The sequence below is a fragment of the Pan paniscus genome, chromosome 1, assembly GCF_029289425.2.
Source record: "Pan paniscus chromosome 1, NHGRI_mPanPan1-v2.0_pri, whole genome shotgun sequence".
In the NCBI taxonomy this organism is placed as follows: Eukaryota; Metazoa; Chordata; class Mammalia; order Primates; family Hominidae; genus Pan; species Pan paniscus.
In genome coordinates, this window is record NC_073249.2 from 170284908 (window position 1) to 170311060 (window position 26153).

General features: G+C 43.2%; 1 protein-coding gene across 3 annotated transcripts in view; it reads left to right on the forward strand.

Annotated features, from left to right (window-relative positions):
* PLPP3 (phospholipid phosphatase 3) overlaps positions 1-26153 on the forward strand; it is a 150722-nt gene that overhangs the window by 103187 nt on the left and 21382 nt on the right. For all 3 annotated transcript variants that reach the window (XM_063601017.1, XM_003824211.6, XM_055092182.2), the window contains 3 exons: positions 5282-5439; positions 17826-18103; positions 18500-18557. In XM_063601017.1, coding sequence (XP_063457087.1) covers positions 5282-5439; positions 17826-18103; positions 18500-18557 — 494 coding nt within the window. The remainder of the gene's footprint in view (positions 1-5281; positions 5440-17825; positions 18104-18499; positions 18558-26153) is intronic.

Consider the following 26153-nt stretch of genomic DNA (forward strand, 5'->3'; position numbering starts at 1 on the left):
TTTAATTTTGTGCAAAGGTGAACTGTGGCTGCAGGGAGCAGGGCTTTGGGGCCAGGTCACTTGGGTAACACTTCCCACATGAGTTTATCAATGGGTGGGCCACAAAAACTTAGTCTGTGTTTTTTTACACTCCACCCCCAAACCACCCAACCTGCCCCAGTGTTAGTTTTTCAAAGCCAGAGAAGTTTCAAAGGCCTGAACCCAACACAGGGGCCTTTCTTCATGCTTTGATTTTATGCCCATTAAGTGTTTGTCAGTGAGTTCGTATTTCACCTCCTCTGCAACCTACACATCCCAAGAAATCCCCAGAGGTATAGGAAGTTAATTGATCCTTGATTAAAGGAAGGAGAAATGCTTGGGTCTGGGTCTCGGTCTGCACTCACTAGATTCTTTTTTTTTTTTTTTTTTTGGTCATGCTTTGCAAAAATTTTGTAATGCACCTTTTATTATGAATACATTTAAACTCCAGGCTATTGCCTTCAGAGTTTGATGAAATTAGTTACCTAGCACATGTGTGATACACAGTGAAAGTTCAGTGAACTTGAGCCAGTGCCATTCCCTTGATTGTTCTGAACAGTGCCTTTTTCATCAGAGGCCATGAGATTTGCTGAGCTTCAGTTAATTTACTAATACTTATAGGTGCTTCCTTCTCTGAAGAGTGACTCACTTACTTTATAGAAAGCACCCAAAATCAGAGTCAGATCATTTGAAACCTGTTCAGCTCCATAACTTACTTGCAGAGTGACTGGTAAGTCACTTTAATCTCTTTGAACCTTAAGGTGGCTTAATGTATTAGTTTTTATGACTGTTTATCCTATTAGCCTTTGGGCCACTTGAAGGTTGGAACGTAGCCTCTTTCATTTCAGTGGCCCAGTCAATGCCTAGACCGTGGTAGGCAGCCAGGTTTGTCAGTCTACAATAGTTTATATGGGGACCCTCAAGACAGTTTGGGCACATACTAACTTACTAACTGTTTAGTAAATGTTACCTATTATTTATGCTTTGTGCTATTTTCGCCTTTCTTTCCTTCATTCCCTTCATCTCCTCTAGCTCTATAGCAAACTTTAAAATTGTATTCGTTTAATAGCCATCAGTTTTGTGACTGACAATATTGAAATCCCTAAACTGCACTGATTTTTTTATGGTTGTACTTAGCCCGTGGACTCTAGAAACCCCTCCTACTTATATAAGGGTTAACTGAAGTCTCCCACCCTCTGTTGGACACCTTGAAAGACTCTAGTAGAATAGTCTTTGTGTCCTTGGTGTACTCTATGCATATGTCAGTCATCACACTAGAAATAATTCAGGGTTCTTGCTTTTTTGACTATCTTACAACACTGTGAACTCCTCCGGGGCAGGTACTATGATGTATTCACTTCCAGAATTCCAATGTCTAGCACTGGGAAATTTCTCCAAATGAAGTGATAAGGGACTATAGTAATTGGTAATAAAGATGGTGATGGTATTGGAACTAAAGGTTGTTGGAGAAGAACAGCCTCTTCTCTGTGTCCTGGAAGGGCAAGGCACAGTGTTATATCTCTGCCTAGTTGCCTAGTTGGACTAGCTGCCTAGTTGGGGGGATGTTTATGCTTTTCCCATCAACTGAAGGAAATCTGTGGTTACTCTTCCTGGATCAAAATCAAGATTTGACTGGCATCACCCTCAATAATACCACAAGTTTATAGGGGAGACAAAAAAAAGCCATCGGGTTTTGTAAATGCCATCTGCATGCCTTTCAAGAAAATAAACAGAACATATTCAGCTCCAATTTCTTGTCTGTTTGTGGTCTTCATCCACATAATCAGAACCGGAAACCCTCCCCAAGCCATAGGCAAAGAAAGAGGAAAAAGGATTTGGACTGTTCTCAGTTTAAAAGTGGGCAAAGGACTGACCAGATTTTTTTCCCTTGCCTTCTCTGTGAGGCTTTTTTCCCTTCTCTTTTTAACATTCATTGAGTGTCCACAGTGTGTCCCGGACTCTATGCTGGCATTACTCAGTGCTATTGCCTTGACTTTCTTCTCAACTGATTTTGATGATATGTGTCTTCCCCTGCTGGATTGTAAGCTTCTTGAGGGCAGGGTCTGGGTCATCTTTGTGTTCCTTGTAACTTAATATATATAGTTAAGCCTCAATAAATATTTGTTGAATGAATGCTTTAATTTTTATATAATCCCAACCACCCTAAAGTTAGATTTCATTCTTCCCATTAAACAGATGAGAAAGGGAGTTTCGGAGATGTGAAATAACTTACTCAAGTAGTAGGGAGCAGAGTCAAGATCATTAACCCAGTTCTGTCTAACTCCAAAACTCTTTTATATGTGTTTTATTGTCCATAGAAACATATGTTTTACAGGCCTATCATGTGAGCACTATTAAAAATAGAAGCTGGAGGTCTGAGAGTGGAGTGCAAACGTAAGGAACTTGGGGTCTGTTCCCTTCCTGAGTTTATTAGCAACACTTTGGCTCCTAGGCACCAGAGCAACTGCAGCTCAACTTTTAAATCTCAATATGTGGAACTTTAAAAGCAGACTATTAATAATATCATACTGCTGGCTTCTCAGCTACTTTTCATAGCCAACTTGGTTGCATTTCAAAATGTTTAGGCAGTGGCATGAAGATGGTTCGGGACCATATGATTTCTCTCCCAGGCTCCTAACCCCTAAAGATCATTTCTAAGCCAGAACGTTTATCCACTGCCTTTCCCTGCCCCCCTCTCCTCCATTGCAGAGACAAAGTTTTAAAACCTAATGGTTATTGCCTGTCACGGCCCCTCTGTGTTTACTTTGAGAAGGTCAGGCACAATACTGTGGTGTGTTGCTGTTCTTTCTTTTCAAAGCACCAGTATGAATTTGATAAAGTAAATTGTTGTTCTAGCAGGAAGCAGTTAGGGGTCACAAAATAAATAGCCATAGAATTCAAATAAATCCAAAGAATAAAACCAAATAAATCCATGTGTGTATGCACAGTGATACATAAATACACTTTTTAGAAAGTGAGCATTTTTATCACTGCCGGTCTGGACCAAAGTAATTGAAAAATTGTGGAGTTCATGGTACTTTTTTTTAGAGGTGGTCTGGGACTTCAAGCAACATGACGTGAATTTAATTCTTTTTGAAAAACATGAAAAATGGGATTTTATCTTTTAAACAACTGTTTATCTTGGGATTTTTCAGCTAATGAAATTCACATTTGAATGAAATCAATTTGCAAAGTTAAATTAGGGATTTAAGCATTTGGAGGTAGACTAAGAGACCCTAAATGAGCTCAGTATTCTCTCTGAGTCTCTGTTCCCTCCACTTGAAAATGGGTGGTAGTGCTTAAATAATACTTCAATGCAAAAATGGATATAAAGAACCCAACACATTGTGAGTGTGCATTCAATAGTGGCTGTATTATCCACTGTGTGTTTTTTTTTTTTTTTTTTTTTTTTTTGCAGTCCAGAAGTCTTGTATTTATTTTATTATTTTTTTTTTAACATCTACTATGCCATGAGTTCATACGTTCCAGCAGCAGGCTCCTTCCCCTTGGTTCTCACAAAGTTGCACTTCTCTCGGTAGAGCAGGCTGGCACTTCAGTTGAACTCTTTGGCTTTCTTTTTCTGATCATTTTCCTTCATGTTTTTTAGGAAGTTATCTCAGCTCTTGGAGTGCTTAATGTGCTCAATATGCACATTAATTCTCTTGGCAAGAATCTTCCCCTTAACTTTTTTGTTTACAACAGTACCAACAGCATGCTGGGGAACACTGCAGACTCTTCCAGCTTAGCCATGGTAACACTTGTGGGGCATTCTTTTTAGAGCGGTACCCATTCCCTTAGATGTCTACAGCATCACCTTTCTCATAGATTCTCATATACGTGGCCAAATAAACAACTCCATGTTTTCTAAAAGGCCTAGAGAACATCTATCGGGTGCCTCTTCTCTTTCCCTTTGTGTTCGTCATTTTGGTGAATTACTGGAAGATGGCAGTTCCAGCTGAAAGGCCACTGTGTTTTTGGTGGTCTTCCCTAGTTCCAAGATTTGTAAAAGAGCTGGTCCTTTTACTTTGCGAAGTGTCATTGGAGCTTGGTATTGCAGTTGGGTAGTTGGGGAGGAAGGGGTATTTTGGTCTAAGAGAATAGCATGAATCCACAGTCTCTGTGTACTGGTTTCTTGGAGGCTTACTGAAGAGGAGCAGCAGAGCATGAAGCTGGAGAGATGTCCAGGTCATGGGAACTCCTAAAGTCATACTTAGGGACTTTATTTCACCCTGTGTCGTGGGAAGCCATTGAAGAGGCTTTAGCAAGGCTTTGACATGCTCATGGTCCAAGCCCTTCAGGAAGCAAACTGGTGGCTATCTGTAGAAGGGAATGGGGGCCATGAGCCTGATTAGGAGGCTCTTGTAGCATCCAGACAAGAGTTATCATGGGCCTTTGCTTTTTAAGTCAAGGTTGTGAGGGACTTTTCTTGGCAGGTGATGGAATCCATTTGCCATGACCTTTGAGAGAATAGTATCTGAGCTGGCCACTGATAACCAGCAGCAACTGCAAGAGCCACTTGGTTCTCCTGGGTGCCCTGGGCCCTCTATCCAGGTCTGCAGGCAGCAGGGCCAAGCTCAGCTCTGCTCACTCTTATTGGTAGTTCTTTGAACAGCGAAAGAAAAGCCTGGAAAATGGCATTCATGAAGCAGCTACTATGTGCCAGGCACTGTGCTAGAGGTTGTGTGTGCGTTGATCTCCTTTAGTCATCACCACAACTCATTTTACTGTGGGAAAAAACTGGGACTCAGGGAAATGGAGTGGGAACCAGAGGAAGTGCTGGATCTGGGGTTCACATCCAGATTTTTTTACTCCAAGGCCTTCACTACCCCGGGCAGCACAGCCTTAGTGAACTTCTCAAAGGGGAAATGGTTAAGAGCTAAGAAATGAATGCCCTTGGAAGCATAAATCATGAGATTTGGGGCTATATTAGTAAATGTTGCGATTCGGGCTTTAATTTTTAGCAGGGTATTGTAGAACAGCGGGAAAACCCCTGCTCTGGCTCTTTCACTGCCTACCTCCGAGCTCTTGGGGAAGAGAAGAGGATAATGCCTCTCTCCACATGGGGATGTGGAAAGGAGGAATGGGGTTGTGCATAGCGAAAGCTCTCTCTAGGCAGTAGATCTCTACAAATGGAAGGAATGATTATCACTCTCAGTGATACTTGGGATGGTCTTTTCTTGAAGTTCCTCTTTGGCACTGATGTTTTCCCCTTCCTTTTTTTCTTTTTTTTTTCTGGTATATGCCATGGTTCCACCTGGACCAGCGGGCCTCCCCTTCCTCATCATCGAGACAAGCACCATCAAGCCTTACCACCGAGGGTTTTACTGCAATGATGAGAGCATCAAGTACCCACTGAAAACTGGTGAGACAATAAATGACGCTGTGCTCTGTGCCGTGGGGATCGTCATTGCCATCCTCGCGGTAAGTGTCCAGACTCTGCTATGGTGGATCCTGTCTGACTTCTTCCTGTATTGTCATATTATAGAATGTCTGAGCCAACAGAGACTTATACCAAGTAGAAGCCAACTTTCTCTGGCCTATATTTAGCCAAGAAGGAAGGTAGTTAATCCTGAGAACACTAAATGTGAAGTAAGTGCTATCACCCCCATTATACAGATGGGAGAGTTAAATGACATACTCAAAGACTACAGCTACAAAAAATTCAGGTTCAGCCTGTGCCTGGCTGATTTCAAAGCCCCCTTTCCATCTCGCAGACTTACAGTTCGGGAAGGTTAACCTGTCCAGATGAATTGCTCAAGGGGATAGGCAGTTAGCTTATCTTGCCTACTCTGGATCAAATGTAAGCTGCTGATGTTACATGTACCACATTTCATGTAGTTTTCTTTTGACTTGCCCACTCTGGAGGTTGGTTGTAAACTTTGAGACCCCTCTTTGTTTTTTAATAGCATCGTAAACCAGGCACACAATCAACAGCTTGAATTTGGGGAGGGGGAAGGGAGGCTAGTAGAATTCTTTCCAACCTTTAAAAGAAAAACAGTCCATTTGGCAGTAGTTTCTTAAAGGTGGACTAAGGATCTTTGTGTTTGAAAACTGAAAAATGAAAGGTCTAGTTTTCCTGTGTGCTCCAAATTGACAGTTGTGGGTTTGAATTTCTAGGAAGAATGGCTTTCCCTGAAAAAGGTGTTTGTCGTGGAAAGCAAATAATTGCACAGTATCATGTATTGAGGTTTGAACAGGTGTTTTTGAAAGTTGGAGGATCAGTTAATTGAACGCTTCAAAGGAGCCCGCTATACCCAAGAGTGTGGTGAGATAAGAAAAGCACAGGGACAGGAATGTCACATGCTCGTCACTCTCTGTGGCATTATTCCCAGCTTGCCTAGTGGGCTGCTCCCAGACACAGGGCAGTGGAAAGAGACACTCTTCAGAGCCTCTCGTAGCTATGTGAATTAGGTGGATCATTGATTTCTTTAACCTTCAGTTTCCTCATCTGTAAAATGAGATTGCTGTTTGGATTCCCTCAAGGGGATCGCTGTAAGAATCAAATGAATGCCATAATGCCTGGAATTGCACTCTGTAGCAGTGGGCTCACTGGAACGTTCAGAGTCTTTTAGTTGGGAATGGTTCTGGTTTTCTGACCTGGCCCCAGGATGGGCAAAGGAAAATGCTAAAGTAGCTTCTTTAGAGTTCATGTGTCTCCTCCCATCCTTCCTTCCCCAAGCAGAGCTTCAGGTCAGCAGCTCTTCGCTTGCTGCTTGCCAAGGCCAATCCCTTTCTCCTTAAGGGATGTGAGCATTTCTTAGAAAAAAATGTGCTATTGAGAGCTTCTTTGTGGCTTGCCTCTTTCCTTGTGCTATGTTGATATTTTAATTACAATGCTTCCTGACCTCCCAGGTTTTCTTGAAGCAGTCATGAGCTGTGGCCTCATTATACAATGAGCAACAGCATTGCTTCCCCAACCCATACAATGGCAGCAAAATGGATTAGATAGTGCTTTCCTATAGTTCCGGAGAAACACAAGCCAAGAAATTACTGCAATAATTGTTATCTCTTGTCCAGTGCCACTGTGTATGGGAGATACACTTGAAAAATGTGGATGCATTTCACCCTTGAAACCCCAAGAGCTAGATATTCTTAGGGTTTTCAGTTTAGCACAGGGTTAAAAGCACATGCCCTGGTTCAGACCTGAACCCCTCTGCTGTGGACCATGTGGCAAATTAACCTTATGGCGCCTCCGGAAATACATCTGTTACATAGAGATACTATGTCTACTTACTAAGGTTTTGAGAATTAAATGAGCTAATGTATATAAAGTAACTCAGTGCTTGGCACATATGGTATGCCCAGTAAATGTTAACTATTTTTATTCTAAATGAGTAAACAGAGTCAAAAAATGGTGAAGTGACAGCCAGATGTTATATCTGGCAAAAATACAGTAAGGAAAGGAACCCCAGCCTTAGCTACACCCCACACTCTTATCTTATAGTTATTTAATTAGAACCCAGGTCTCTTGATTCTCACTCCGCTTTGCAGTAGGACTTTCTTACCTCTTGGTCCAACTGCTGTTGCATTTCAGCTGGAGACAGGTGAATTGGGGGCTCCTACTGAAGCCTCCTAGCCTGCTTACCTGTCATAACTATCAAGGGTACTCACAGAAAAAGGTAAAAGCAAAGACCTCAGAGGTGGAGGGGATAATTCACTTTTGCATTCTCAGTTCTGGAAAAGCTATAGAGTTTAAATTTAACAACAACAACAACGATGACGGCGACACATTTCCCACTTTCCCAGCTGGCCCCATCCAGAACCCGGTTCTGATTAGAGGGCAGGAGTGACAGTCGTGGAGGGTGGAGGGGCCCAGAGCTGGAAATTGAACCATCATCCTGCTGCTTGCTGTCCTGAGCCTTCTCCTGCTGAATGTCAGGTTTGTTTAAAACAGCAAGAGAGGCCTTGACTGAGTTGGATGCCCCTGCTCCCATTCGGATGGTCCCCACAACAAAGGAACGGAATGGCAGTGGAGGAGACCAGTGTGGTTTAGAGATGCAAATCATCAGGCGTTATGGAGAAAGCAGACACCTTTCAATGGCAGGAGATATGGAAAAACCTAGTCATGTTGACCTCTTTTTCAGATGTATCTCAGATTCTGGAATTATAGCATAATAGGAATTCCTTCCAAATCCACAAAGCAATGGTTCCTATCCCTGCCTTGCAAAGGCTTAATGACTCTAGCAGCAGTAAGACTAGGAGCAAACAGTAAAATATCATCTCCTATCTCTCAGTTTTGTCTTGCACTGTATTACAAAGAGTATCATGAGCAAAGATTTAAAATGGGAAGACATGCTAAGTATTCATTTTAAATATACATGGGCTCCGTGCTTGCCTCGCTCAGAACCTAAAAGGGGTTTATACAGATTCTTAATATCTAGGAATTGATGCATGGTTGAGTCACGGATGAATCCCCTTCTCTCCCTAGCCATAAAAATGCTACCTAACTTGACTCTGACTTCTGTAATAATATTCCTAAGTAGAGAAAAAGTCAAACTTAGGCATCATCTGACTTAGGTACATGTCCCAACTTGCGTGCTTACTCATTCTGTGACTTGTCCTTCAACCTCAGAAGAGCCATTGGACCCCTTGGAGCTATACTTTGCTTTTCTATAAATTGGTCACAATGGTTCACCAATGCCATAGGCTTGTTTTGGTTGTCAAATCATGTGATATTATGTGTGTGATAAGTGAGAATCATCCTTCATATTTCTGTAGTGTTGTACAGTTTATAGCGTGGCTTTTATGTGCACGCTCTTCTTTGCACCTGGTAGTAATCCTGGGAGGTTGATTCTTACAGCTAACTCAACCGGAGCTCAAGGATATTAAGTGACTCTCTCATAACTAAGTAGTGGCATGGCCAGACCAGGAGTCCTCTGATTCCTACTGCTGTCTTCTGCAGCCTACCCTCCTTCCACAATTACTTATCAAGTGCCTATGATGTGTCAGGTGTTCACCACACAGTAGTGAACCTCAGCACAACCAGCTGCATGCTGTCTCTTGTCATGAAACTTAGCAGCTACCCCATCTCGAGGAGGCAAATAACACCTTAATACAAACTGTCATAGGCCAAGGCAGGTGGATCACTTGAGGTCAGGAGTCCGAGACCAGCCTGGTCAACATGGTGAAAACCTGTCTCTACTAAAAGTATAAAAATAAGCTGGGCTTGGTGGCACGTGCCTGTAATTCCAGCTACTTGGGAGACTGAGGCAGGAGAATCGCTTGAATCCAGGGGGTGGATGTTGCAGTGAGCCAAGATCATGCCACTGCACTCCAGCCTGGGTGACAGGACGAGACAACGTATCAAAAAGAAAAAAAAAAAAGCTACATAATAGGTTGCTGGAAGACAGGGGCCAGGTCTTTTCCTCTGGGCACATGGTAGGTACTTAAACACCAGGCGGACATTTCTCCAGGAAGCATTCCATAGCTGTCTCCTCCCCCACCTTCCAAAGGTCACAGAGAACCCTGGGCCCACCTCTGTGGCTGCAGTCACTGTGCTGATTGTCATGTCTGTTTACTTGTATATTTCTTGGCTACCCTGTTAGCTGCACAGGGGAGAGACAGATCTGATTTGATTTGGTATTGCTAGTGTGAGACATAGACCTTGGTGCTCAATATATGTTTGTGAAAAATCACAGAAGAGGCCATAAACTGGGGGCAGAAAATCAAAAGCATTAGGTCAAAAGATATCAGAGGATTCACAGAGCAGGGGAATGTCCTGTTTTCTTCCTTAAAATCTCAACTATGCTCCAGGAGGCACATGGGAACACACTCTGTACCACATGCAAATTTCTTGCTGGAGAGACAAGAAGAAGAGCTTAGTACCTGCAAGACTTGTTTATTCAGTATCGTGCTTCACTTTGCCCACATCTGGACTTCATTAGTTCCTCCCCACCCCTCCATCTCCCTTTATCTACAAGAGCCCTGCCAAGAAAACAAGGTTCCCCAACATTGCCTCCTCATTAAAGGCTAGTCGAGTTTTCAACTCTGAAAAATGTGCAGTTGTGCTGGCCCAGTGGTGCATTAGTGGGAGACCCAGTCCCCCAGTTTACAATCCACTACATCTGTGCAATTACCAAGACCACCAACAGAGAGAGGCCACATTAATCCTTCAACTGTGTTGTCCCCTGATCAGATGGCTACAGAGTTCTTCTGAGACCTTCTTATCCCTAGGGGAACAGTGGGAGGGGGCATCTATTTGTGATTTAACAACACAGGCATGGAGATTGCACTAAATTTTCATCTGTTCCCTTTCTCCACCACCCGCACTCACTCTCATGTCCTGGAAGAAGTGAGAACAGCAGCAATTCTTCCTTAGTTAGGTACAGCTCTTAGGGATTCATGACTGTTTGAAAAACGTATCAATACGGAGGTGATGATATGCTCCATTTGAAGTCATAATGCTTAGGAGGCCGAGAAATACTTTCTGTGAGGGGCAGTGTGTGTTGGGGATGGGGTGGAGAGTCAGATAACATTTATGAGCTATTTAATGGACCAGAAACTCATGTCTTATCTTAAATCCTCTTCAACAGCTATGTGAGGTTGCTATTATTTACCACATTTGACAAATGAGGGAGGACACTGAGGCTTATAAGGGTGAAGTGACTAGCCCGAGGTTACTCTGCTTAGTGAATGGGGGAACACGAATTAAAACCTAGGTCTGTTTGGCTTTCAAGCCTAAGTGCTTTAACAGATGCTAATGAAGGCCCACTCTGGTCGGTGCTATGTAGAGTGCTCTTTATTTAGTTAGCTATAAAAGCTTTTAGTTACTGGGCTTGGAGAGTTAAATGTATGGAGGAAGATAAAACATCTAGACCACTGGGCAGATGACTGCCCAAGATTGACAGTGTGCATCAATGGTTTGTAGAGATGGTGATCACCTGCTGTGTGTAGGTAGGTGCAGGGTGATACCTCCCTTATAGCAAGCAGGCTTTGTGGTAGGCACCTTGGCCTATAAGCTGATGTGTAAAATACAAATCTTGCCTTTGGATCTTATGGTTTAAAGGGAATTCAAGACAAGTACAAGTCTGACTATAGGATTAGACCCTCAAGGAAAGGAAATAATTAGTCTGAGAATAAGAGGAGAGTCAGGGCAGTGCATGGTGGTGGCTGCTAGGGAGGGGAGAGCTTCAAGGACGAAACATATCAAATGCTGCAGATTGTCTGAGGTCTAAATAAAGTGCTATGGGAGTTCAGAGGAAGAGCACTTAAGGCTAAGGCTTATGCCAAGGCTTCATCATCATCATCATTCACTGAGCACTCGTCCCATATAATTTTCACCACAACCTTGCTTTCGATACTGTCATCATCTTCATTTTCAGAGATGAGGAAACCGAGACTTAGAGAGCTCAGTTGTACAAGACTCATAAGTCAAAGAGCCAAACTCTAACCCAGAACACTAGTTGGCACTTGAGCTCTACTTTAAGGCATAAGTAGGATTTTCGTCAGAGAACCTGACCTAGGCAGAAGGAGTTGCTTCAGCCATTTTAGAGACTTCAAAACAATGAAGTGTTTTCAGGGAATGTAGAGCAGACCTGTTTGGCTGAATGAATGGAATATAAGGGAGTAGACAAGGTTACAGTAGGAAAAGAAGATTGTGGCAAGATCGTGAAGGCCCTTGAATGCTGAGGAATTTTTACTCCAGCTAATTGGCTAGAGGTTGATGAGAGTATTTTAAGTGAGCTTGGTCAATTTTCTAATCAAGGTAAAGATGAGGCCTGAACCACAGTGGTGGCAATGCAAGGGAAATAGAAAAAGATGGATGCAAAAGACCTTGCAAAAGCCGGATGGACAATGGGATGAGGGAGAGGAAGGAGTCTAAGATTGCACATCTTCGTCAGTCATATGCTTGGTGGCATCTTGAGCAGAAATAAAGGGAAGAGAAGTGAAGTTTGGGACAGGAGTGGGAATGGGTGTGACCTTAGACTTGGTTAATTTGAAATGCTAATAACATCTCCAGTTGGGAGAGTTAGCAGAAGATTGGAATTAGGCCAATTAGGGGAAAGGGGTAGGCTGAAGCTAGAGAGAGACAGAGAGATGCCCTTTTGAAGGTCATCTTCACAGAGGTAACAATTGAAGCTATTGAAGCAGCTGAGATCACAGCAGAAAGCCAGGAACACAATCCTAGGGAAGACCCACATTTATTGGGTAGAAGTCAGATGTGGAACCACTAGAAGAAGCAGACATACATTTAGAAATAGTAACAAAAGCATAGTGGTGTGATATTAAGGAAGCCTAGGAAATTCAAGGTAAAAAAAAAAAAAAAAAGAGTAAGAGATTGCAGTAGGCAATGCTGCAGAAAGAACAGCCAGGAGATTCTTGCATGGACTGGCAGAGTTGGGCATTCAGGAGACCCATGACTCTGAGTCCCTGACTTTTGGGAAAACAATGATGCTTTATGCCTCAGACTCTCTTCTTCATGAGACTTGTGGCCACAGGGCAGCCACTGCTAATTTCAACCATAAATAACTTCTGTAGCCCCTCTCTGGCCTCTTTGCTGTCTTTATTCTAGATATTGGAGTTCTGACTTACCCATAAAGCCCAGAAATTATACTGGTGTCTTTGGACAGATCTGTCTTCATTACCTTTCCCAGACGGTGAGGCACTGATCTCCTGAAAAAGGCTGAAGATGATAACCAAGTGACAGAAGAATCAGAGAATAAATTTCCAATCAACTATTTCTAGTTACTAAAGACGCTGCACTTTATTGCAGTAGATGGAGCAATCAGTGCCAGAGAAAATACAGCCATACATCTGTCTCCATCCTTAGAAACAGGACCCAGTACATTATATTTTTCCTTTCCCTTGGGACTGAGAACTAAAGTGAGAAATGTGATTCTCCCTTCACGATTCTCCATCATCAACAGTTTGTTGAATTAATCTTTTCTGGGCAAAAGAAGTTCATCAATTCATGTAACCGAGATGTAAAAGAACAACTTGACCCTCTGTGGCTAGCAGGAACTTAGAGGTGCAGGTGCCTTTCAAGATGGCAGGCCCTTACTGGGTGTTCTGTGAACATCTGTCTCTCTGGAGACATACATACTACTGCCTAGTAGGACTTCTAAGAGAAAGCCAGCTCGATGCCATTGGGAACAGCACAGGAATTAGAACGAGGAAGCCCCAGCTTCAGTGATGGTCTTCTTGCTGTCTCATTTTTATCAGAGTGATTCACTGCCCTCTCTGGCCTTCATCATACTCATTTATATAAGTGTTGGTAATAATTTAGTAATTCATATGGTGTTGTGAGAAGCAAACAGTATAGTGGATGTGAAAGTGCTTTGAAAGCTGTAAAGTACTAAGCCAATATTATTAAAGCAGATCAGAGTATAGGAAAGTTTGTCCTTCAGACTCAGCGGTGGAAGATGAGTTCTCAGTCTCTGAAAGAGAGATTGTTAGGCTGCTGTGCAAAAATATTACTTTTCTTGGGATAATTTACAAATAGAGTGGAATGTTAAAAATAACACAAAACAGTAGAGTAGGGTTGTCCCTTCTGCTTTGGGTTTAGACTTTGCTTCTGTCTTGATCTGCTGAAAAATACATACTAGATAAAATGATCAAAAGCAATGTCATCCATACATACATTTTCTGGTCCTACCCTGGAGGGGTGGTATTTCCAAACTCTTCATTTAGGTGTAGTATCGTCCAAGGAGCTCTTGGAAGAGATATTCTCTACAAAACATGTTTTTTATTTGTTTGTTTGCTTTCCTCTTCTCCAATGGAGGGAAGAAAAAAGTTAACTTTTGGAGGGCTCTCCTGCTAGGTGCCAGGCGATTGACATATCACCTTATCTAATTCCCTGGCAATCCTGCCACATAAATATTATTAACCTTATTTTATAGATGAGGACATCTAAGCCCAGAGAGGTAAAGTCATATGCCTAAGGTAATAGACAAGATTCAGACAGGTTTTTCTGGCTACAACGTTGTTGCTTCTTTCACCACCTCTTGCTCTATCTTTTCCCAAAAATCTTTCCTAATTTTTCTTCATATTTCCTCTCCATAACAGTTAAATATTTGTAAATATGTGGGCAGTTGAGCTCTTTTTCACCAGAAAAGACAGGAAGAGGAGCTGTCTTGCAGTTGGAGCCAACCTCTCTCCAAACTGCAGCCCTTCTCAGCAAGGAGTGATCCCTTTCTGTCCCCTTGTAGCTTAATTGCAATGCTTTCCCATTTTATTAGTTTCCAGATTCTGTGCCAAGTGCTTTAAAAGGCAGGTAGGGGAGAATTCTCTGCTTGCCTGGCAGCCTGCCATCACCCCCAGAATCTGTTGCTTGCTGTTTCAGAAAGGGATCAACATTGAAGGCATTTTTCTCAGCAGTGAAGTTTACATATCAGAACCTTGCTGACTGAGGCAGAAATGAGGGCTCTAGGGGCAGGAGTCTGGAAGTGGGGACAGAGTCTTTGTAGGAGGAGGGGGAGGGAAGAGCTTATTTTCTTACCCAGGAATAAAAACATTGTGAGTAATGAATAAAGTCCGAAAGCAGTAAATCTGGGACTCGAGAGTTAGGTGTGTAACGTGTCGGAGAACAATTTAAGCCTTCGCCTCGTCTGTAGAGGTGAGGTATTCAGGCTGCCTCTCACAACCCAAATTTCATTAAATAGACTTTTAAGGGTTAGGATTACAAGAAGCCAAGTCCGGCTGGTTCATAATGATGATTTATGGCTGTGTTGTCGACTCCCCAACCCTTCTGTACAAGGGGATAGAGAAAATACATAATTTGTTGCTCATTCACTCTAAAATCTGTCAAGGCTGCCCCAGAAGCCATGTGGTCCTGGAGTCATGTGTCTGCTAAATGGCTTCAGCCTGGCCCTCTCCTTAAAAATCTGCAATTGCTCTTCTGCAGTGGAAATTGGTTTTAATAACAATAGAAATGATAAAATTATCTCAGTGTAGTCTGCTGTGGGTCTTTGAGCTTAAGAGTCAGAATACCTGGGCTCTACTCTTAACTCTGTCACTTACTGGCCTCAAATCCTTCAGAAAAGTCACTGTCTCCCAGAGCCTTAGTATCTCCATCTGTAGAATGGAATATCTTCTTCACAGAGAAGATTCAATGAAACTACAGTACAAAATAAATGTAAGAGGTGGCTGCTGTTAACATTATTATTAGGAATTTGAGGTACTGCAAAATGTTCTTTTCATCTCCTTGTTTTCCCTTGAGTGAGGGAAACATTTTACTTTGCAATTTACTATCTTAAGACTGTGGCACTAAAAATGGAAGTTTTAGAGATGGGACATTAGAGCTGAAAAGAATCCCTGAATTGTAATCAAACCCCGTCTCCCTAAAGTAACTGGAGCAGAAAGGTGACTCATCTGAGATTAATCAGTAAATTCATAAAAGAGATGCTAATTTGCATTGGAAACTCACATGTTCTTTCTCAGCATCAAACAGGAAATCGTGTTGACTGATCCTCAGGCCACACCTGCTTAGAAACAGTTCCTTAATCTGTAGCAGTGGCTGGTTCAGGGAACCAGAGAGCAATCTGAGGTCAGGGATTTTATCTGGGGCCTTGGTTCTGCTCCCTGCTTCTGGTGTCATCTCTGAGCAAGTAACTTTCCTCTGCCATTGCTTATTACCTGTGCTTGGTTGGCAGGCTAGTGGTGGATGGTGGACGTAGCCCAGGAGAGTTGAGAATAAATGTCATTGCAGTTATGAAGTCATAAATCAGAGTGTAGCACCCTCGTTTTGCAAATGCAGAAACCAATTTATCCCAAATTCACTAAACAAGTAGGGACTTGAACCTCGGCTACTTGACTCCTAGTTCAGTGCTCTTCCTCCTGCATAAAAAATCTTGTATGACTTATAAATAAGGAATAATAAAAAAGATTAAGAGAACATGATTGTGGTAATAAACATCTGGAACTTGTTTGCCTGTGAGGTTACATAGGGTAAATGTATAAACAGGTTCAAAAGGGGAATTAGATCATGAATGGTAGGAAAGAATGCTGGACAGGGAGTCAGTGCACCTGGGTTTAATCTTTAGATGGGAGCTAATTTGGACCTAAGTTTCTTCTAAATATAATGGTCCCTTTCATTAATGACTTGCCATGCTTCCTGGAGTTTAATCTCTGCAACGTGTTATCAAAGCATTCTTGGTAATGTTGAGGGGATACTTCCAATTTTGTAATAAGGCAACTCTGAGGACTACCGTGCTGCTCTCTTTCATTCATTTGTTCCTTCAACTGATAGTCTTTGAGCATCTATGCAGGGTCCCATACTAGTTTTGCTCTCTCAGGAAACGGCTATGCCAAGATGCTGGCTAGAGTGGCCTTTGCCTATGTTCCTCTAATACAGAATTGTACTCAATATGTTCTGGGAAAACAAAATGTAGCTCTTATATATAAAGCACTTATGAACACAGAGTCACTGTGTCAATGTTGGCAGTGATAGTAGCTGTTCTCACTGCTGCACCTGTTTGTCCCTGGGCCCAGCTGGTGTTTCCTTCCTACGTGGTCGTCCTCCCCCAGGCTTTGGAGCCCTTGAGGACCTTGATCAGACCTCATGCCTTGATGCTTTCCTCCACTGTAAAAGAATATTGGGAGCCTTTGCAAAGGAGTGTCCGGATATGCCAGACTATTGCTTCCCTTGTGGCTGTGCACATGCTCTCTTCCCTCTGAAAGGGCAAGTGTAACTCATCATCCTGCCCTGGGAGGAAGTGTGAAGGGACTTTTGTGGTGAGTGATGAGTTGACCATCACTGTCTCTGGGCTGTGGTTACAAGCAGGAAGTGGCCATGGCTGGGCTGTGGAGTTAAGACAAAGGCAGCAGGGTGTGTGGTTGTGCACATCATAGGCATTTACCTTACAGAACATCAGCTGTCCCCCATCCTTAATGTAGATGATGTCACTATATCTATCTTGAGCATCAGGATTTCGTGACATAAAGAATATAAAAGCAATGTCTGGTATATAATAGGTAATCAGTAATTGGTGGATGGTTTTCAGTAGTGATAAATCTCCTCTAAGCATCATATCATAGATACAGTATGAAAATCAAGAAAGATTTGAGAAGGATCTTCAGGCTCAGAGAAGACAGCACAGGCTGACTGGAGGAAATTCACAAACACTGAAGGGCATCGTACTACAAGTTTCTTAGTTGTTAGACTGGTATTCTATTCATCACACTCTGCTTCTAAAAAGTAAAAGCATCACTTTCTGTGATCCAGGTCATTTCCCATTCATGTTATCCTATTTGAACCAACAACTGCAAAGGTGAGCAGCCTCCTTTTATGGAGCGGGAGGCCAAAGCTTGGAGGATGTAGATTATTGCTGAAGGATACCAGATTGGTGGCAGAGTCTGAATTCCCCAGGACTTAACCATGGTGTGTCCAGCTCTTCTTACAGAAACTCTCACCATGGCCAATGTCAGCACAAGGCTGAGGCCCTTACTAGAGTCAGGTCATTGTTGGTGATCCTTTACCCCAAATCTCAGAATCTCGAGATTTGCTCAGACCCTGTGACATCATAGCTACCCTTTACCTTGTCCTTGATTCTTCATTTAGTATTTCTTTTCTATAGTTAAGTTCTTGTCTCTCCCTTAAAAAAAAAGATACACACACCCACACATATATACATATAAATATATTTGATTGTATATTTTTGTTGTTACAAAGGGGCTTAAAACACCCAACTATATTAGCGCTTTGATCTTTTCTTCTGTGCATATTTGTGTCTGTATATTTCATAAATAAAAAATTAGGACACTCCTTTGCAAATACTGAATATTCTCCTGTGTTGTTGAATATCCTTTACGGCATCAGTGTTGATGATGAATCTTGATACTGCCTAATTCCCCTGTTGGATTCCTTTTAGATCATCACGGGGGAATTCTACCGGATCTATTACCTGAAGAAGTCGCGGTCGACGATTCAGAACCCCTACGTGGCAGCACTCTATAAGCAAGTGGGCTGCTTCCTCTTTGGCTGTGCCATCAGCCAGTCTTTCACAGACATTGCCAAAGTGTCCATAGGGCGCCTGCGTCCTCACTTCTTGAGTGTCTGCAACCCTGATTTCAGCCAGATCAACTGCTCTGAAGGCTACATTCAGAACTACAGATGCAGAGGTGATGACAGCAAAGTCCAGGAAGCCAGGTGAGACACCACCTCCCCATGGCCAGAGCCTGGACCCCTTTGATACAGTGCAGTTCAGTGAGCACTTACTAGCTGGGCCCTGGTTTAGATGGGTGAATAAGGCATAGTTCCTATTCTTGAGGAACTCACAGTCAGATGATTGAGACAGATATGTAAATCAATACTTCCAATATAGCATGGGTAAGTACATTCATTCATTCATTCTTTTGTTTATTCATGAATTCATGGGTGCCTGCTATGTTCCAGGCATGGGTCCAAAGCACTACCAAGGATGCAAAAATGAACAGGGCATAGTGCCTGCTCTCAAGGTTACAGTCTAGGGAGGGAAGACAGACAGACAAGTGTGTATCAGGGATGTGAATACGGCCCTTTCATGGCCCTCTCTTGCTCTTGCAGGAAGTCCTTCTTCTCTGGCCATGCCTCCTTCTCCATGTACACTATGCTGTATTTGGTGGTAAGTACCCACCCTTTGATTTGAGCAGTGCTCAGTTCCAGCTTCGATCCCTTCTGATATGATAGCCCTCAAAATAGTTTAGGGGCATGACATCACTGTGAAATCCTTGAAAAAGAGGTTAGCTAGAAAAGTTAGGTTTAATTCTGAGCGCTGCCACTGCCTTAGCAGAAGTTATTTTACTTTCTAGTTTTTTCCTCAATTTTTCAAATAAAAATAGTATTTGCCATAGCTGCTTGATAAGCATTGTGGACACATTTTGGAATTTTAAAGTGATAAAGACACTTGTATTAGGTTGGTGCAAGAGTAATTGAGGTTTTTGCCGTTACAAATACCCCTGGACTGCATTACTTAAATGGCAAAAACCTCTTACTCTTGCACCAACCTAAATATAACATTTTGGGTACAAGCACTGTTTTCTGAAAATCTATGGTGGGAAAAGATTGCTAAGTAAGGCTCAGAGAATTAAAGTGAACTGCCAAAATGTACATAACAGCAGGACTGTTGCTCAAGCCCAAGCCTTCTGATAAATTTTTTTGCAACGTTCACCATGTCAGTCCTCTATATTCTACGGATGGAAGGGCTTTAAGGATCATCATTACCTAAGTATTTAGAATAATTGAGTTTTGCAAAATACTTCTGCTCCATGAGGACGCATGACTTCATAACAACACTGTGAAGTATAAAATCCATGCCCCATTTCTCAAATCCATAGACCAAGGCCCAGAGAGGATAAGCAGCATGTTTGAGTTCCTTCAACCAGTAGTGGAACCATGATTTGATTCCCATGCTCTTCTCATGGCCGTGTCTGCTCTGATTTCCTGGAGACGGTTGGGTAATGCAGGTGAAGTGCCCTGCTTGCCTCCAGCTGCTGGACAGACAGAGGGCTGGTCTGTTTTTCTTTGTCAGTTACATGTGGGTTTCCCTGCCTTGCCTTTCCCCTTGAATGAGGTCCGTGTGTGCCAAGGCACTTCCTGCTTTCAGCCGCTTTGATAGAATTCAGAGCGAGAAGGTGCTGAGAGGTCAGACATAGCTCAGAGGAGCACAAGCTGTTTGAAAAAAGAACATTTTGATTTCAACTTATTGAAAAAGCACAATTAGGAATTGGGAAAAACAGCAGAAAGTTTGTTTTATTTATTTATTTTTCCCCCCAATCCTTTCTAAGTTTAGAGGCCTCTAAACTAAGCCAACATTGGCTTCCCATTACCGAGGATGCAGAGCTGAAAGATGAGCCCCAACCTATGACAACATTAAACATGGATTTTATGTGTGCATGAATAGCACTTCCCTCCATTCTTCGTCTTTTTTTTTTGTTTTGCTCTTAGAAAGGAAAATTTAGCAAAGATATTTAGGTTCCTGCTCCCTGTGTGTATTTTACCCAGGGCTGGAAACAATTTTAAAAATGTAATTTCGATGTTTTATAAAAGTGCTTAGAGGAACTGGCTATGTGTTCATTTTTTTCATATCCCTTCATTTTATTCCAAATGAAAAATACTGGATTGTTTTGAAGCCAGCACTGTGCACTGTAGCCTTCACAGCTGCGCAGCAGGTGAAGATGCTGACACACTTTGGATGCCTTCTGTGTGCCAGGCACCATATCTACTTACTCTGTGACATTTGCTTCTCAGTGACCTGATGAGGTGCACTTTGATTATCCTATCCAATTTGAATCTAAGAAATTCAGTAACAAAAGTTCTACCATCAGTCAGAGGCAGAAAAGGTATTTGCAGGCCAGACTCCAGCATTGTTTTATGTTCTTTTCATTGTACTGTGCTACAAAACTCAAAACAAACAAAAACCAGACCTCTTCAGGTTGAACTTAAGGAATATTACCTCTTAACCCTAACTTAAATTTTGCCTGAAGGAGACCTGTCTCCTTTTGCTTTGATGGTTGAGATGTCCCCTCCCTCCCGTCCCCAACTCCAATTACCTCCTTACCAGCTAGAGATCTCTGTGGGGATGATGGGTGAGAGGTATATTTTGATTGAAGGTTTATTTGCATCCCTCAGAGGGAGGAAAAAGTTGTAGTGCTTCCATATTGCTGGAAGGAAGGAAGAGAAAGAGGGAAGGAAGAGAAAAGGGAGAGAGGAAAGGAAGAGAGAGGGAGGGAGGAGAGCCTCCTTTGGCTGGATGGTGGCTTATACCTGTAATCTCAGCACTTTAAGAGGCCAAGATAAGAGGATCCCTTGAGGCCAGCAGTTCGAGACAAGTCTGGACAGCGTACGGAGACCCTGTCTCTTTAAAAAAATAAAAGAAGGAAAGCCTCCTTAATCCATCCTCTCCTCAGCATGTTATTATATCCCCCATCTCCCACCCCACTGTGCACATACACTCTTCAGAACTCTTGTGCAAACACACATTCAACACTCACAACTCACATATACAACATATATATACACAGCTCTATTTTTAGCTCTACGGTTATCTTGCCCTAAAACAACCTGTGAAGATAAGGGTCAAAAAGTGAGGACAGCACTCTCTGCCAGGGCATGTGTTTATGTGATATTACAGAGAAATCCCAGCTCTTGTAACATCTGATCTGCAAAACTTTCTTTGTTCTTCTTCTTCTTCTTTTTTTTTTTTGAAACAAAGTCTCATTCTGTCACCCAGGATGGAGTACAGTGGCACCATCTTGGCTCACTGCAACCTCTGCCTCCTGGACTCAGGTGATCCTTCCACCTCAGCCACCTGAGTAGCTGGGACCACAGGCACATGCCACCACACCCAGCTAATTTTTGTATTTTTTTTGTAGAGACGAGGCTTTGCCATGTTGGCCAGGCTGGTTTTGAACTCCTGGGCTCAAGCAATCCAACCACCTTGGCCTCCCAAAGTACTGGGACTACAGATGTGAGCCTCCGTGCTAGGCCGATTTGCAAATTTTCTTTTTTTTTTTTTGAGATGGAGTCTTCCTCTGTTGCACAGGCTGGAGTACAGTGGTGCAATCTCGGCTCACTGCAACCTCTGCCTCCCAGATTCAAGCAATTCTCCTGCCTTAGACTCCCAAGTAGCTGGGATTACGGGTGTGTGGCACCACACCCAGCAAATTTTTGTATTTTTAATAGAGACAGGGTTTCACCATGTTGGCCAGGCTGGTCTTGAACTCCTGACTGCAGGTGATCCACCCACCTCAGCCTCCCAAAGTGTTGGGATTACAGGCATGAGCCACTAGGCTTGGCTGATTTGCAAAACTTTCTAAAGAAAATTGAAAGGACACCATTTCGGCCCACCAGAGGAGGTGGGAAACTCTGCAGTCAGTCCGAGAAGCCCTTAGACCCTCCCCCAGGGCTTTTATGTTGGGCTTCAGGAAGTTCTGGAGTTGGGCAAAGAGACTGGACTCCCCGGTGTACCCAGTGCTGTTTTTTTGTTCATGCAGCCTGTGATTCATAGCTTCCCTGGGGTGTTGGGGAGAATCACATTTGGGTCAGCCAGGTTTAGCATTGACAGTTTTGTCTTTAGAATCAAGCAGATGTGGAATCAAATCTGGCTGTATCCGTGACCAGCTCTGAAGCCATGAGTGGGTTACATAGCTTTAGAGCCTCAGCATACTCATCTGGAAAGTGGAAGTGATCATGTCTATTTTGCAGAGTTGTTGCCACTTTTCCTCTCTGGACCCCACTTTCCCCATCTGTCAGATGAAAGAGTGGGATGAGATGGCCTGTCTATTTATCTCTCAATCACAATGGCTCTATTTGAAAAAAGTTTGAACTGCCCTAAGTGCTAAAAAGGAAGATGGGGAGCCATCAAGACAAACTTAGGCCTACATTACCATCGAGTTCAGAGAATGGCAGACCGGAAGCACCAGCCAGCTCCACTCCAGGCCTTTCAGCAGCAGCCACTTCTAGAGCCTCCATAACTTTAAGGGCACTTCATGTTAGGTCAATGAATAAATTTTGCCAAATGATGAGCTTGGAAAAACCATGCCCCAAACACCAAATTATCCTGCACACAGAAGCTTATGGGTGAGGTTAAGGCTTGTTAGAGATTAACGCAAGTTCTAATTAAAAAAAAAAAAAAAACCCACAGCATATATAAGCATAAAGTATGCTTTATATCTGTGAGCCCTGGCCTGAACCTCGGAGGACCACGTCTGGATTGACCCGGCACCTCCATGGTCGGAGACTGAGGATGTCATGCTATCTGGATAAAATGTCAACACCAGGGCAGACACCAATTCATGCAGCTGAATGTCTGCTGTGTTGTGCTGAGCCCTGCCCTTAAGGAACTCACCTGTGCATCCAACATTGAGCATTTGGTATATGCTTAGTGAGGGACTATGATGCACCAAGCACCAGGCTAGGAGTGGGAATGGGGAGATGGTTACAGCCCTTGCATAATTTAGTCTAGAGAAACAGTACACAATGATAATAGTCTGATATATTGTCCCTCAGGGGCAAGGGGATATGTAGGTTATATTACGGACTCTCAGAATTATGACCCCTAGGCTTACCTGGAGCAGAGAGTGGCAGTAGAGGTAGTTAGTCACATGAAGATAGAGGAGACTGGAAGAACTACATGTGTGAAGGTGAAAAGGAGGAGGTGATTTGGAGAACTGCAGGTATTCAGTTCAGTACAGCTTGGATGGCTGCTAGGAACCAGGGAATGGAGGGCACGCTTGAGAGTGGAAAATACCTTTGGGATCAGTCCCAGCTCCTCATTTTGCAGGTGCATTAGGCAGCCACTTTGTGTCAAGGCCTTTCCTTAGCTGCTGTTCTCCCCGCACCCCACCCCGAAATCTGCACCTTGCCCCCCCTCACCTTTTTTAGAAGCCTTTCCTGACTACCCTGTTTAAAATGACAACCCCCTCCTCTGACACTGTTCTCCCTATGCCCCTTTGCAGCCTTACGTCTCACCATCTGACATACTACATACTTACTTGCTTTTTTGTTTCTTCCAACTAAATTATAAATTCTGGCTGGGTGCAGTGGTTCATGCCTGTAATCCCAGCACTTTGGGAGGCCAAGGCAGGAGAATTGCTTGAGCCCAGGAGTTCAGGATCAGCCTGGGCAACATAGTGAGACCCTGTCTATATATATATTTTAAAAAAATGATTTAAAAACGCTGTAAATTCCCCGGAGGAGAGATTTTTTGGTCTCTTCATTCACTGCTATATCCTACTTCCCAAAATAATGCCTGATACCTAGTAAGTGTGCAATAAATATTTGATGGATGAATGAATGAATGAATGAATTTCAGGTCTTCTGACACTCAGGCCATCCGCCTTTCCATTCCGATCAGAACTTTTTTTGTCTCCTCATCACGGACTTGATAGATTGCTAAGGGCCTGTGTAATGTAGGGAAAGTCTTTGCTGCCTCTTTGCTGAGCTCTCTCCCTATTGACCCTTTACTGTGCTGTCCCAGGAGAACTGTTTGTGTGTCAGAGGGTTTGTTGGGTGCCAAGGAAATGGAAGTGGCTGTGCTCTGACAGCCCTTTCTCTGGGCTGTGCTTGTTAGCCATTGAGGTTTTGTTCAGCATGTATGGTGCCCTGGAGCCTGGGGTCTGGTATGCCCACGAGGTGTACCCACAGATCCTGGGAGCAGCTGTAGAAACTCCTTTGGGGAGCAAGATTGTTGTTTCCAAGGGGAATCTGTACCAGATGTTTTTCCTCTTTTTTCTCCCTATATCATTCACTCACCCCACCACACATCCATCTAATTCTGAGTACCTCTTCTGTGACAGACCCTGTGTGAGTGCCTGGGGACACCAAAAGAGCTCATAATTTTGTGTGGAAAGCCAGAGAAGTAAATAGTGGCCAAACAGCTGGATGCATTCTCTGCTTAGGGGTGGACTGAGGGGATGGAAGTGGCCCTCACCTCTGCTATGAGGTATAATGAGTCAGCTCTTAGGCTCCCTTCAGCTTCAGATCAGGTCAGAGATTATTCCACTGTAACTCTTACAAAAGCTGTACACTTGTGTTTCAAATGTGGAGGTTGATGGAAGTGTGTGCAGGTGAATTAGAGGAGTCTGAAGTTCTAAATGTCCCCTGGAGGTTGTCCTTTGGTGTAGTGCCCTCAAACTGCCTCTTTTCTCCAAAGACAGAGGTCCAGTATAAAAAGACTAAGACTTTATGTGAAGCAGTAATTCCCTAAGGAAGCCAGGCAGTTCTGTGCTTAGAGCACAGACTCAGAAAGAGGCAAATATACTCAATGTACATCATATCTCTTGGTTACCTTGAGCAAGTACTGTGGCCTCTTTTAGCCTTGATTTCTTCATCTGTAGAATGGGCACAGTGGTATCCACCTAACAGGATTGTTGTGACAATTGCAGGTAATGTAATTTAAAGCACCTGGCCCAGGGGCTACACCAATGCTCAGCAAAATGGTGGTTTTCTTTCCTCCCTCTGATAGTGACAGAAGATAAGATAGGATTTTCTTCTAAAGGAAAAGTCAATCGAAAATTCTTTTGTCCTGAAAGTAGTTAAAGAACATTCCAGAGAGATTCTACAATATGTTTGCAAGCTACCCACCAGGCACATGAACCAGAGCCCAGTGAAAGCCATAGAGGAAATTAGAGAAGGGAGAAAGTTTCTCACTGGGTGTCAGTGGTCTGGACTGGCTTCCAGGAAGAGGGTAGGCAGGGACCTAAGGAAGGACAAAAGCCTTCTTTTCACTCTTAGCGGAGCTGTCCCAAGAGCAATGGAAATGAAGTGAGAAGACAGTACAGACCTGTTCCACCAGTATGCAAATCATGTAATGAAACACAAATGACTTAGCAAGAACGAATGTGACTCACACACTCATCTGACTCTGCTGGTTCAGACCAGAGGAACAGCCTCAAGTTCAGTCGGACCTTTCTAAGGAGGTTTTGTTGGAATTCCACAAGACCCCAGTTCTGAAGGTAGGACAAAGAAGGAGAAGAGAACTGCACTGACAGAGTGAGTTCTACATGCCAGGGCCTTACATACATCATTTTGGGGTATGGGAAACAGACATACATCTTTCTTTTTCTCATATCCACAATCAGCAATTTTTTTTTTTTTTTTTTAGCAACAGAAAGCGAAATCTTAATACAAGAAAAGGCCTTTAAGATTATATACAAGCTGTACGTAGCAGAGAAAAGGTTCCAATCTAGTTGCTGTGGCTGCAAATCACTTTCTGCAGTGTCATTGTGGGGCTTGGGAAGTAGTTTCAGAGGGCTGATTCTCTAGCCCAGAGGCCTTCATGCAGATGGGGAAGTGAATGCGGATAAGCCAGAATGTCAGCAGTAGACTAGAAGAGGTCAAGATGATTAGACTTTCAGGTTTTGTCCAGCTCTACTTACCCTTTCAGGGCACCTAGGACTTTACTAAAGCCCCTCTGGGTATTCTGATCTGGGAAAGTGTGTTTTGGTCCAGAATAGGGGGATGACATCATCTATCAGCAGGGCTTGACTTCCTTTCTTGAATAAGTTGTACCTGTCTCCTGTGGAGTGGGAATAAATGGAGCCTCCAGAGTTACTTGTCCCCAGGCTCCAGAATGTACTCACTGATCCTAGTGAGGCCCAAACCTGTGGCCTGGAGTGGCTCGTGTGAACTGGGTTCTACACTGGCAAAATCCAATCCATTTGGCAGCAGTGAAATTGGAGTGGGATGGAGAAGGTCATCGTATCCTTTCATCAATCCC